Below are 11,191 nucleotides of genomic sequence, written 5' to 3'. Positions count from 1 at the left end.
CGGCCAAAATGCTATGATTTCAGAACCCAAGGGGGTGGAAGGTGGGGGACGAATCCTAACTGGTTCATGCTCATGTCATTGAGGGGGGGGGTTAAAACAATCACCAGGGGCGTAGTGGACAACGCACATGCTTTAAGGAAGACATTTACAAGCACACTTCAACAGATGGTTTTCTGAATCAGAATATTTTGAGTATATGTTTGGGGAGATTGCAGAGAATGGAAATGATTTGCAGCTGTGAAACGAAATGAGCGTCTGATTTCAGGGACATGATTGTTCGTGACTTAAGGACAAAGGACTCGTTGGCTGTTTGAAGCATAGTCAAAATAAATGTTCCCATTAAGACAGCGAGCTCTCCTGCAAAAGGATTCCACTTTCATGGCAATTTTTCTATTTGTTGCATTAAAATCTGGAAATTAATATGTATTTTGAATTGATTGTTATTAATGGTCCTGCAAAATATAGTTTAAAAAACCCCATCTTTTTCTTCCTCATTCTTTTAGGGTACTATTTTTTTAAGATTCTTAAAGCAATGTTTACATTTGCATTCTGATATTTGTATTCATTTTGAATCCAAATAAAAGTCATTTTAAGCACTGTTGCTTTTACAGAGAAGTAAATACCAAAGCTTAAGAGCTAATTATTTTTTCCATTTGTGGATCAAAAACTGAGATACAATCATGTACACACTGGAAACATGTAACAGATCTCAGATAGGCATCAGTGGAATCAGATTAAATCCACACCCCCTGTGAAGATGGTCAAACAGTGCCACCATGTGGACAACAACTGAATAAGATATACAACAAGCCTATTATACAGCAGGCATTTAGACTTTTCATAGCAGGGAGAAGAACAGATGTTATGAATAACATTCAAGTATTTATAATTACAGTGACATGCCAAAATGTCTGCTGTGAAAAATAACTTATATGGATATGAGACCATTAGTATTAAAAGCAGTAGTAATATGACTGTATAAATAGTTTATGCAAGTAAAAGTATTGTATTTAAAGTCCAACTTAAGTAAAAAAGTATTAGCACCAATGTATATTTAAAGTACCAAAAGGAAAAGCACTCGTTATGAAGGACTGTCTGTTTTAGGGAATACATTTATTTTACCAATTGATATACAGTAAAATGATGGATTGTAGTTATTTATGAATTATGTTGTAAGCAGAATAATGTTGAAGTTGTTGACGGGGAAATCTAAAAGAATTCCCCATCATGCATTACTTTATTTATATTTTATGGTAGTATAAAATAACAGAAAATGGAAATACTCAAAGTACAAGTAGTAGTAAAAAGGTGCTTAAGTACAGAACTTGAGTTTGTGTGTTTAGTTTGAATCCACCTCTGTAACACCCACATAAAATCAATTTCAAGGACCGCCTACTTCCATCTACGTAACATTGCAAAAATCAGGCATATCTTGCCTCAAAACGATGCAGAGAAACTAGTCCATTTGTTACTTCAAGGCTGGATTATTGTAACTCCTTATTATCAGGGTGTACCAAGAAGTCAGTCAAGTCGCTTCAGCTGATTGAAAATGCTGCAGCTCGTGTACTAACCAGAGTTAGGAAAAGGGACCACATTACTCCTGTTCTGGCTGCCTTACACTGGCTCCCTATAGAACACAGGATAGAATTTAAAATTCTTCTTCTCGCCTACAAAGCCCTTAATGGGCAGGCGCCATCTTACCTTAAAGAACTCATTATACCCTATTGTCCTACTAGGGCATTGCGTTCCAAGAATGCAGGGTTGTTGGTTGTTCCTAGAGTCTCTAAAAGTACAATGGGAGCCAGAGCCTTTTCTTATCAAGCTCCACTTTTGTGGAATCAGCTTCCAGTTTGTGTTCGGGCGGCAGACACCCTATCCATTTTTAAGAGTGCGCTTAAGACCTTCCTTTTTGATAAAGCTTATAGTTAGGGCTGATTAGATTCAGCCCCTAGTTTTGCTGATATAGGCTTAGTTTGTCGGGGGACCTCTTACTTCTTCTTTCTCTCTGTCTATACCTGTGTACTCTCATGTTCCGATTAACCCAGCTTCCCCAAATGTCTTTCTTTTTGGTGTCTATATACGCCGGGATCCGGAGTCATAGATGATCCTGTTGCTGCGGTCCTGTGTCCTGGATCGCGAGTCCTGGATCTTGAGTCGTGGCTGTGGTCCTGGATCATAAGTCCTGGATGGATATCCTCATGGATTCATCTTCCTATTATACACACATGCATTTCCAAACATTTGGACTACCTATGTTGCAAATGTATTATCTTTTCAATTTACACACGGCATCTATTGCACGTCTGTGCGTCCTGGGAGAGGGATCCCTCCTCTGTTCCTCTCCCTGAGGTTTCTCCCATTTTCAACCTTTAAACTGTGGGTTTTCTCTGGAAGTGTTTCCTTGTCCGATGTGAGGGTCTAAGGACAGAGGGTGTCGTGTTGTCATACTGATATTCTGTACAAACTGTGAAGTCCACTGAGACAAATGTAATATTTGTGATATTGGGCTATATAAATAAACATTGATTGATTGATTGATTGTATGGGAGCATGTGTAACATTACATATCAGCAAGTCGCTCAATGGTAACAATTGAAACCCACGCTCATCAGAGCAGCATGGATGTGATATAATCTTCTAAAATGTTCTGCTTCTCTTTAAAAACGCCACCGTCTTTCTTCAGGAGGGCTACCTCTGTCTCCAGAGCACGGATCTTGTCCATGGTGCTCACTTCCCTTTCGTCCATTTCCAAGATCTTTGCATGCAAACTCAAGATCTTTTGCCACAGCTGATCCTTGTCCGTGTCCGGCCTGCAGTACGAGTGCTCGTAAACAGAAATGTGCTCGAAATAGCTGGGTGTCTCCTCTGAAAAGCAAGCGTTGGTTTGGTCCATGACTATTTCCACAGGGACGAAGCTAAAAGCCTGGCCCAGAGCGGTTTGGAGGGCAGCTGCGTCCACATGTTCCTCTCCTTCTGAGAAAGGGCCCAGTGACTCGCAGCACAACACAGTCACAATGGAGGGAGCCTGCTCTTCAGGATGAGGCTCATCGCGTCGGGACAGTGTGAGGCATGATGCTTTCGGCGTGCCTGGTAACTCACCAGCAGCAGCAGTTTGTGTCTCCTTTGAAGGACAGGAGATGCAAGTGTCCGACACCAGAGGCGATTCGAATATCATCCCAGTGTGCTCAGCTTCAATGCCGTTTGTTGTATTTGACTGGACCTTGTTGCATGTTCTACTCAAAATGAGTGGCTTAGTGCTGAGAGGAGAGTCAAATCCTTTGGTTTCAGTGTCAATATCTAAAGTCTTGCGTTTGGCCTTAGGGCTTCTTTTAATGGTGGTAACCTTTTTCTCTGCATCCTGGGATAAAAGAACAGAAGTCCAGTCAATCACAAGCCATACACAATAATAGAAAATTAAGAAGAGGCTTGTTGCCCACCAGAAACTTGCGAGAAATACGTATTTCTTGTAGTGCTTGTACTTCTACTTGGGCTTCAATTTGAGCAGAAAATGTTTAAATAAATACCATTAAGTTGGTTCAAAGCTAGGTTTGTGATTTGCTATTACTTCATGTGTGAACTGTAAAGGATGCTGAGACAGGGAAACAAAGACAGATACGTACATCCCCACTGGAGGGAAATTCAGTCGGGATGGCTGTGTTCTTCAGGTAGCGGATGCCCCATCGGATATCGAAGCAGTCCTCTGTAAAATGCTCGCTGCACAGGTACTGATGGCGACTCGGGGCCCATTCTTCCCGCTTCATGTTGTCCACCCATTTCTGCAGCCTGGTCTTGTCTTGTAAGGGAAACCTTTGAGGGAAGGAACAACAAACAATTAAAAGGCTTGTTTGAAAATGAAACTTTTCATGGTTTCAGTATTAGTTGTCACTTGAATGTCATTTATAAGGCTATCATTACTAGCTTGTAAAGTGTCTCCTGTTCTATAACCCACAACAGTTTGCACAACTTTGCATAATTGTAATGTTTATACAATCCAATTTCAATAGCGTCTAGTTTATTTCTATATATTTCTGTAGATTAGTGAGATTGTTTATTGGAGAGTATTTAATTTATTCAATATTTTCGTCATATTCTGTGTTCGGGAATAATTTGCTTAGGTATTCAATCTTCGACCCAGTTCATCGTTTTCTCTCTTTACTGTCTGTTTTCCCATGGCATAGGTATATGGCCTTTGCTGCTATCTCTCTTAAGGAGGAGCAGCTTGGGCGCATTGCTGTTGCCAGTCTATGACCGAGCACAAGCCCCCATGAGGTAGTTTACTGCTCAGGGACGTAGGTTCCCTGGCGCACATTCTTTTCTATGGACGAGAGCTCTAGTTAGATTCAGGGTCCATAATTGTTTAGTCTCACTTATAAAGAATGTTGATTATTACACTCCGAACTAGTTCAAACCTCGAGCTGCAGAAGAGTTCTTCAGAATTGGTTTGGCGACCGCTGTGTCAACTTGTGACACACCACCTATCTTGTTAGTTCTCCAGCCGCAACTCCAAATAAACCGTCAGTGTTTGCCATCAAAGCTCCAGCTCTCCTCGTGTCTCTCTGAGTCCTGTTTCCAATTGCTTCAGAAGTTTCCCCCACATTCTGTATTATTGAGATACTCTAGTGATGTGTCCTTTCTATTGTGAATTTGTAATTTCCAACTAATGTTAATTTGTATTATATTTGCTGCTATTGTTAATTTGTATTTGTATTTGAAATATGTTTAACACGTGTAATGCTAAACACTGCTGCTGTGACAATATCATTTCCCAATTTGGGATAGATTAAGCATCTATCAATTTATCCATTACTCAGCATTCACTACAACAGTCTCCACTTACACCTTTGAACTAGGTAGTTATAAACAAATGATATATTATTAACATGACATTACATGGTAATTTATCACTGCGACAATAACTCATATTATCTTTGACCAAAGATGCTAAGGATAGCAGAAAAGAAGCACTTGCAGCTGAACCAAACAAACATTTAAACTCAGATAAACAATAGAAAGAAAACAACCAACATACGGGTAGAAGCTGATTCTCTTGTTGTGTGGTCTGGGTGTAGTTCCCCCGCGGTTTCTGCACACCTTCACGGCGCAGTAACGGGGCATATCTGCTGAGAAACTGCATGAAAACGCTTCACATAAACACGTTTGTTGCTAACGTTTTTCAAAACACAAACCAGTCCGTGAACAGCCACTTCCGGGATGTAGCACTCAGCGGATATGACGTTTATTCCGTTCTGTCATCAAGATAGTTACCATCTATGATTACAAAAGGTTGCATAACTGAATCAGAAACCCGTTATTACTCCCACAGCGGGGAAAATACAGTTTTACAGCAAAAGTTGAATAAGTAAAACAAAAAGTCATTAGATAATTAAAAAGTAAAGCACACATTAGTAATAAAATAAAAATAAAAGTACACAAGCATGGCACAAAACACGAGTAACAGAAGTTTAAGTAAACGTAGGGACATAAATAGCATTATTGTGAGCTTAAAAGTGTTGGGACATGTATAATTACGCCACAGATAGTGTTTGTATTGCACATCGCAGGTTTATTGCACAAAATGTGGAATAAATCAAATGTTACAAGAATGTGTAGGTACACTCATTACATATTTCATACAACAAAACATTTAGAAAGTAAACATATTAACAAAATATGTTTGGGTGTCATTACTTGATTAAAAATGAAAGAATATCGCCACAAAGCAAAGCAGGAAGTACGAGCAGATGACCCTCCTCCTTCACTTGTTTTCTTTTCGGACTATCCCCATGCTCCACGTGCGCACTGTGTCCACCAATCACAGTGCACCGAGTCACTTTGTTGAGAAATGGACCAATGGCGTTGCGAGTCGTGGTGTTACGGCTCTGGAATGCGGCTCGTCAACAACCGCTAGCTTTGGTGGCTTATCAGCTGGAGCTGTCCGCGGCTGATAGAAGTATCCTCAGTCTGTTTGTCACCTCTTCTCCAGGTAATCCTTATTTTTCAAGTAAACATGACCTATTACTAGTCCTGGGTAGTTTACCTGCAACTGAGCATAACTGTGGAGTATTATTAACAAGCGGTTTTATGTCAAAACTGGTTTACATTCCTGTGTTATTCCACAAAAACAGTTTCGTGTTCTTGGGAAACAACGTCTTTCTGTTGAAACTAGCTATGTTTTATCGTCATAAAACATGTATTCAGGTTGTTATTTGAAGCTAGTATCTGAACATTAGAGTGTAAAAGTATGTTAAAACTGGGTGACATTACTGTGTTGTTTTACAAAAACAGTTTCATATTGTTGGGAACCCTAGCCTTTCTGTTGAAACTAGCTAGCAAAGTAATGTTATTACGTCATAAACGGTTATAGGTTGTGTAGGTTATGCTGCATGTGTGCTAAAAGGTTTTAACGTCTGGCCTGATGTAAATTGTAAGTTTTAAATTGTGATCTGTGCCTTGTTAAAGCACTTTGAGCTGTATCAGGTGTATGAACAATGCTATAAAAATAAAGCTTATTATTAGTAGTGTTATTAAAACCTATATTCAGGTTGGCATATGAGGCAAGTATGCGAACATTAGCGTTTTTAAGTGTTTCTGAAAGTCTTTCCAGTGTGTGAAATGTGGTTAACCGAGCTGTCAAACTGCTCTCTTCACAGAAAGGTGCCAGAAGCAGCAGTATGGCCACCGCGCAGTGTGTGTTGCTGCTAGCGGTGCACATCCTGCTCATCTCAGAGTTCATCCTGGCCAATGGGGACTACTACGAGATACTGGGGGTGCCGAAAGAAGCCACGGAACGCCAGATCAAGAAGGCCTTCCACAAGCTGGCCCTGAAGTACCATCCGGACAGAAACAGGGGCCCCAACGCAGAGGCCAAGTTCAGGGAGATAGCAGAGGGTAAGTGCTCTGTGCCCTTACAGGACTATAGGAAACTACAAAACAGTCAAATTCAAAGTCAACTTTATTGTCAATCTTTCAGTTTTTGTGTAGAGATCAAAATACCGTTTCCCACAATCCCGAATACAATAAAAAAGATATATAAACACATGTATACAAATATGTATATACATATATATATATATATATACAATCAACAGACACATTTGTACATTAAGACATAAATAAAAGCACAACAATCAATATATACAAAATAACAGTCACTTCAATAACTTTGAGAAAATTATAGGAATGTCATCACCGTTTTTCATATTTCAGGGGTTCTTCTAAAAGAATACCTTCTCTGAAATCCATGAGTCACTCTTAAAAGTGATAATAGCCTGTTACTGTTATTATCATGACGTGACATACTGTATGCTATCATGATGACAGCTGGGTGTTTTCTGGCACACCCTCTCTTCTTTAATGGGCCTTATTAAAGAAAATTAATTAACTAACTAACTAACTAACTAACTAACTAACTACAATGATTCTATTTAGGTGGCCTCAAAAGGAAAACATTGCTCTCATTATTTCCATAATGAATTTATCTCCTGATTATTTTTTAAATAAAATGTCAGAATAGGAAAATGTGCAAAAAAATTAAAAAAAGATTGACTTAAGAACAGCCTGTAAATTAAAAAAAGAACAACATCGGAAAAAAATAATGTCGAAAATATGCAAACGACATAGTTCATTATATAGAGTTAATTAATGTCACATCAGCAGTTTGATTGAGTTGCTGAGTTGAATTAATATACCTATACCTAATTACAAATGGACCAACAACTCAATAAAATAACTATTATAACATTATTACGTTTAGTATGTCGGTAAAAAGAATGTCGAAAATGTGCAAAAAAACGGCACAGTATCAGAAAAAAGGAACAAATTGCCTTCCTGGTTTCCTAAAATCAAGGTCATGCTTTTAAATGTCTTGTTTTGTAAGTCCAAAACCAACAAGTATTCAGTTTAACATAAATATAATACAAACTAAATATATAAACCGATGAAAAACGGTACATTTAGAGGCTCAAAATGTACCTTTTTATGCATGAAAAACAATTGATCGATTACAATAGTTGGCATTTCTTCTTTCTGTTGATCAACTTATATTTTGCAGCAGTACTAGTTTTTAATAAATAGATAATAAATGTGCCTCTACATTGATAACAATTGAACTTAAAACGGTCTGAAACCTAATTAATGCGTGTTTGTCTCTCGCAGCATACGAGACGCTATCCGACGACAAGAGGAGAAGAGAGTACGACCAGTTTGGCCACGGCCCGTCAACAGGGGGGGGGCATCAAGGAGGAGGAGGCGCCTACAACTTCAACCAGCACTACCAATCCTTCAACTTTGATGACATTTTCAAAGACTTTGACACTTTTGGTCAGCGACACCAACACCACTTCCACTCCCAAAACCAAGCCCACCAAAAGAGACACTTTGACAGCCACTTCCAGGCCCACCGGGAGGCTGCCAGCAGACAGAAGAGACAGGGGGTCTTCGGGGGGGGACTCTTTGATGACATGTTTGAGGACTTGGAGAAGATGTTCTCCTTTAACACGCACACTTCCAGGACTGACAGCACGTTCCAGGGGAAGCAGCACTGCAGGACAGTGACTCAGCGCCGGGGCAACATGGTGACCACCTTCACCGACTGCTCCTGAGACCACCACCCCGACAGAGGACAGCCTCTCTTTTGTGGTTTTGAAATTGAATGCTAATTTATCACTTGGTTGAATAGAGAATGAGTTTGTGTGGCTTTGTATGTAATATCCTCTCAGAACAAATGACAAGCTGACCTGATGAAGGGCTGCTTCTAAGCAATAACTCGCTCATTATTGCTCCTCGCACAATCCATTATTTAGTTTTCCAGGTTCATTATGTTTATTGGTGGTACAATATATTAGACTCAGGTATGGCCTAATGTTAATCTATTGCTTTTCTTTTTGAGAGCAATAAGGCAATAAGTTATTAAGCGCCACAGAAACATTCATTCTGCGGCTATTCAGGCCATACTATTACTGCTGTAAACTCAGCATAGTGTACTCTCAACTACATGTTCTCTTAGTTTCCATGAATTATCTTAAACAACAAAATATTTTTGATGTATGGCACTTGCATCAAATATTTCTGTGAAAATGGAGCTTCACATCGTCAGTGGTGTGCCATTATCAACTGTTACCTCGTTTTAGGTTCTTCCTACAGAGATGCATCTACCTTCCCTTCAGTAGGAGAATGAACATCAGTCACATGACTAATGCTGGTAACTTAGCAACAGGAAGTGTGTGTCCTCTCTCAGCTGTGTTGCTGGGATGGTTCCACGCGCCTGGGCTCACTTACCGGTGAAGCTGAACGGTCTGAAAAGTTTCCTAAACTGATCATAACGTGCAATATTTAGCACCTTTGCTCTTCATGTTGCCTATCTGTCATAGACATGTCATTGTCTTATGTCCGCACTTTGTATATGCGAGTGTATGTGTGTGAGTGTGTGTGTTTGCCCACCGAGAGTGGCCTGAGTGTTGATTGGTTGCATAATGTTTGAAGAATGAATTAAAAAAGTTTAAAAAGAAAATGTGTGTTTTATAATCGGAGGGGAACAATTGGAGAACTGTGTTGGAAGTAAAAAATTGGTGTGAATAATCACAACATAAGATGAACTATTTCTGTTCTATTACCATCCATCCATCTTCTCCCGCTTATCCGTGGTCGGGTCTCGGAGGTAGCAGTTCCAGCAGAGAGCCCCAAACGTTCCTTTCCCTGGCCACATCAACCAGCTCTGACTGGGGGATCCCAAGGCGCTCCCAGACCAGAGAAGAGATATAATCCCTCCACCTGGTTCTAGGTCTACCCCTTGGTCTCTTCCCAGCTGGACGTGCCTGGAACACCTCCCTAGGAAGGCGACCAGGTGGCATCCTTACTAGGTGCCCAAACCACCTCAACTGGCTCCTTTCGACGCGAAGGAGGAGTGGTTCAACTCCGAGTCCCTCCCGGATGACCGAACTTCTCACCTTATCCCTAAGGGAGACACCAGCCACCCTGCGGAGAAAACCCATCTCGGCCGCTTGTATCCGCGATCTCGTTCTTTCGGTCATGACCCATCCTTCATGACCATAGGTGAGGGTAGGAACGAAAATGGCCCGGAAGACAGAGAGCTTTTGTACTACAGAAATATTAATCTCTATAAAAATATAACTTTACCTTTTCATTTGAATACTGTTGCCTTACATTTGCGTAATGCAATTTTGTATAATTGTATGTTCACTGCTTGACTGAGGGTTTTAAATATCTAACATTAAGCCTTTCAACATGTTTCAAAATGTCATTACTTTCAAACAAAAAAATATAAATAACATCGAAAAAAATACATACACAAAATGTAAAGAATAATTAATTAATTAAAACAGTTGTAATCTCATATTATTGCATCCCCTACTCATACTTTCAAAACTAACAAACACACTTTGTTATTCCAGTTTTGCGAAATTCACTTTAGGTTTTTCCTTCCAGTTGGGTATCTTATTTTTCCAGTATTTTCCAGTACTCATATATGTTGTCCCTACAATCCATTCCTGTAATTCATGTATCCAGAATTATACGTAGATTTTCATTTGGGGTAATTTTACATGACATTCCTTCCATTTTTCTTTTGCGCAGATGCTATTTTTATTACATTTGATCAAGCGTTTGAACGACACTATGTCAAATATTGTGCATGCAGAAAGTGAGTTACCGTTCAGTCCTTGTTGCCAACTTGCTGTTTCAGATTGACTCCAGTAGAGAGCGTACTGTGACAACAGGAAGGCAGCTTTGAGGGGGAATGGCAGCTGAAAAAGAAATGCATTTAAAAAGAAACGTTATATTACAGGATCAAGAGCATATTGACATCTACATTAGAAAGAAGTTTAAAAACTCAAAGGCTAAACACAACATTTACACTGCCTCAGATATGCTAACCATTCATTTTTTACGAGTTCCAACAGTCATGGGAGATTTTTTTCTTTTGAAACGGGACCAGCACATGATAAAGTGGAGGAATCTTTTTGCCTCCAGCAGCTTGTTCATGAGATCTGGAATCAAAGACAATCTGGAGAAATTGCGCGCCAATCCTTTTCAACCTTTCAAGCCTGATCACCACAACTGTAGCATGACCAATGAAAGTAAACTGCTACCAACGTTTCCAAGCCTCATTGCAGTGACATTTATCCAACAGATGTGAGGTGAGCCGTATTCTGGTCAGAAGTGCACTTTGACTATG

The 11,191-nt window shown here is 39.8% G+C and overlaps 2 protein-coding genes across 2 annotated transcripts; one reads left to right on the top strand and one right to left on the bottom strand.

Moving 5' to 3' along the window:
• Positions 1–1,182: 1,182 nt before the first annotated feature.
• LOC307022434 (THAP domain-containing protein 5-like) lies at positions 1,183–5,212 on the bottom strand. The gene is made up of 3 exons (XM_079655249.1): positions 5,030–5,212; positions 3,621–3,807; positions 1,183–3,358 (listed from the first exon to the last, which is right to left on the bottom strand). Exons 1-3 carry the CDS (start codon positions 5,113–5,115, stop codon positions 2,609–2,611), a joined length of 1,023 nt encoding a protein of 340 aa, XP_079511375.1. The 5' UTR covers positions 5,116–5,212; the 3' UTR covers positions 1,183–2,608.
• Positions 5,213–5,848: 636 nt separating this feature from the next.
• Positions 5,849–9,508, top strand: LOC307022093 (dnaJ homolog subfamily B member 9-like). Its single transcript, XM_079654666.1, has 3 exons — positions 5,849–5,983; positions 6,651–6,888; positions 8,155–9,508. Exons 2-3 carry the CDS (start codon positions 6,672–6,674, stop codon positions 8,598–8,600), a joined length of 663 nt encoding a protein of 220 aa, XP_079510792.1. The 5' UTR covers positions 5,849–5,983; positions 6,651–6,671; the 3' UTR covers positions 8,601–9,508.
• The last annotated feature ends 1,683 nt before the right edge of the window (positions 9,509–11,191 follow it).

The sequence above is a fragment of the Notothenia rossii genome (genome assembly GCF_949606895.1).
Source record: "Notothenia rossii genome assembly, chromosome: 10".
Lineage (NCBI taxonomy): Eukaryota > Metazoa > Chordata > Actinopteri > Perciformes > Nototheniidae > Notothenia > Notothenia rossii.
The sequence above is the reverse complement of the archived record's forward strand: the minus strand, read 5'-3'. Positions and strand labels throughout refer to the sequence as shown.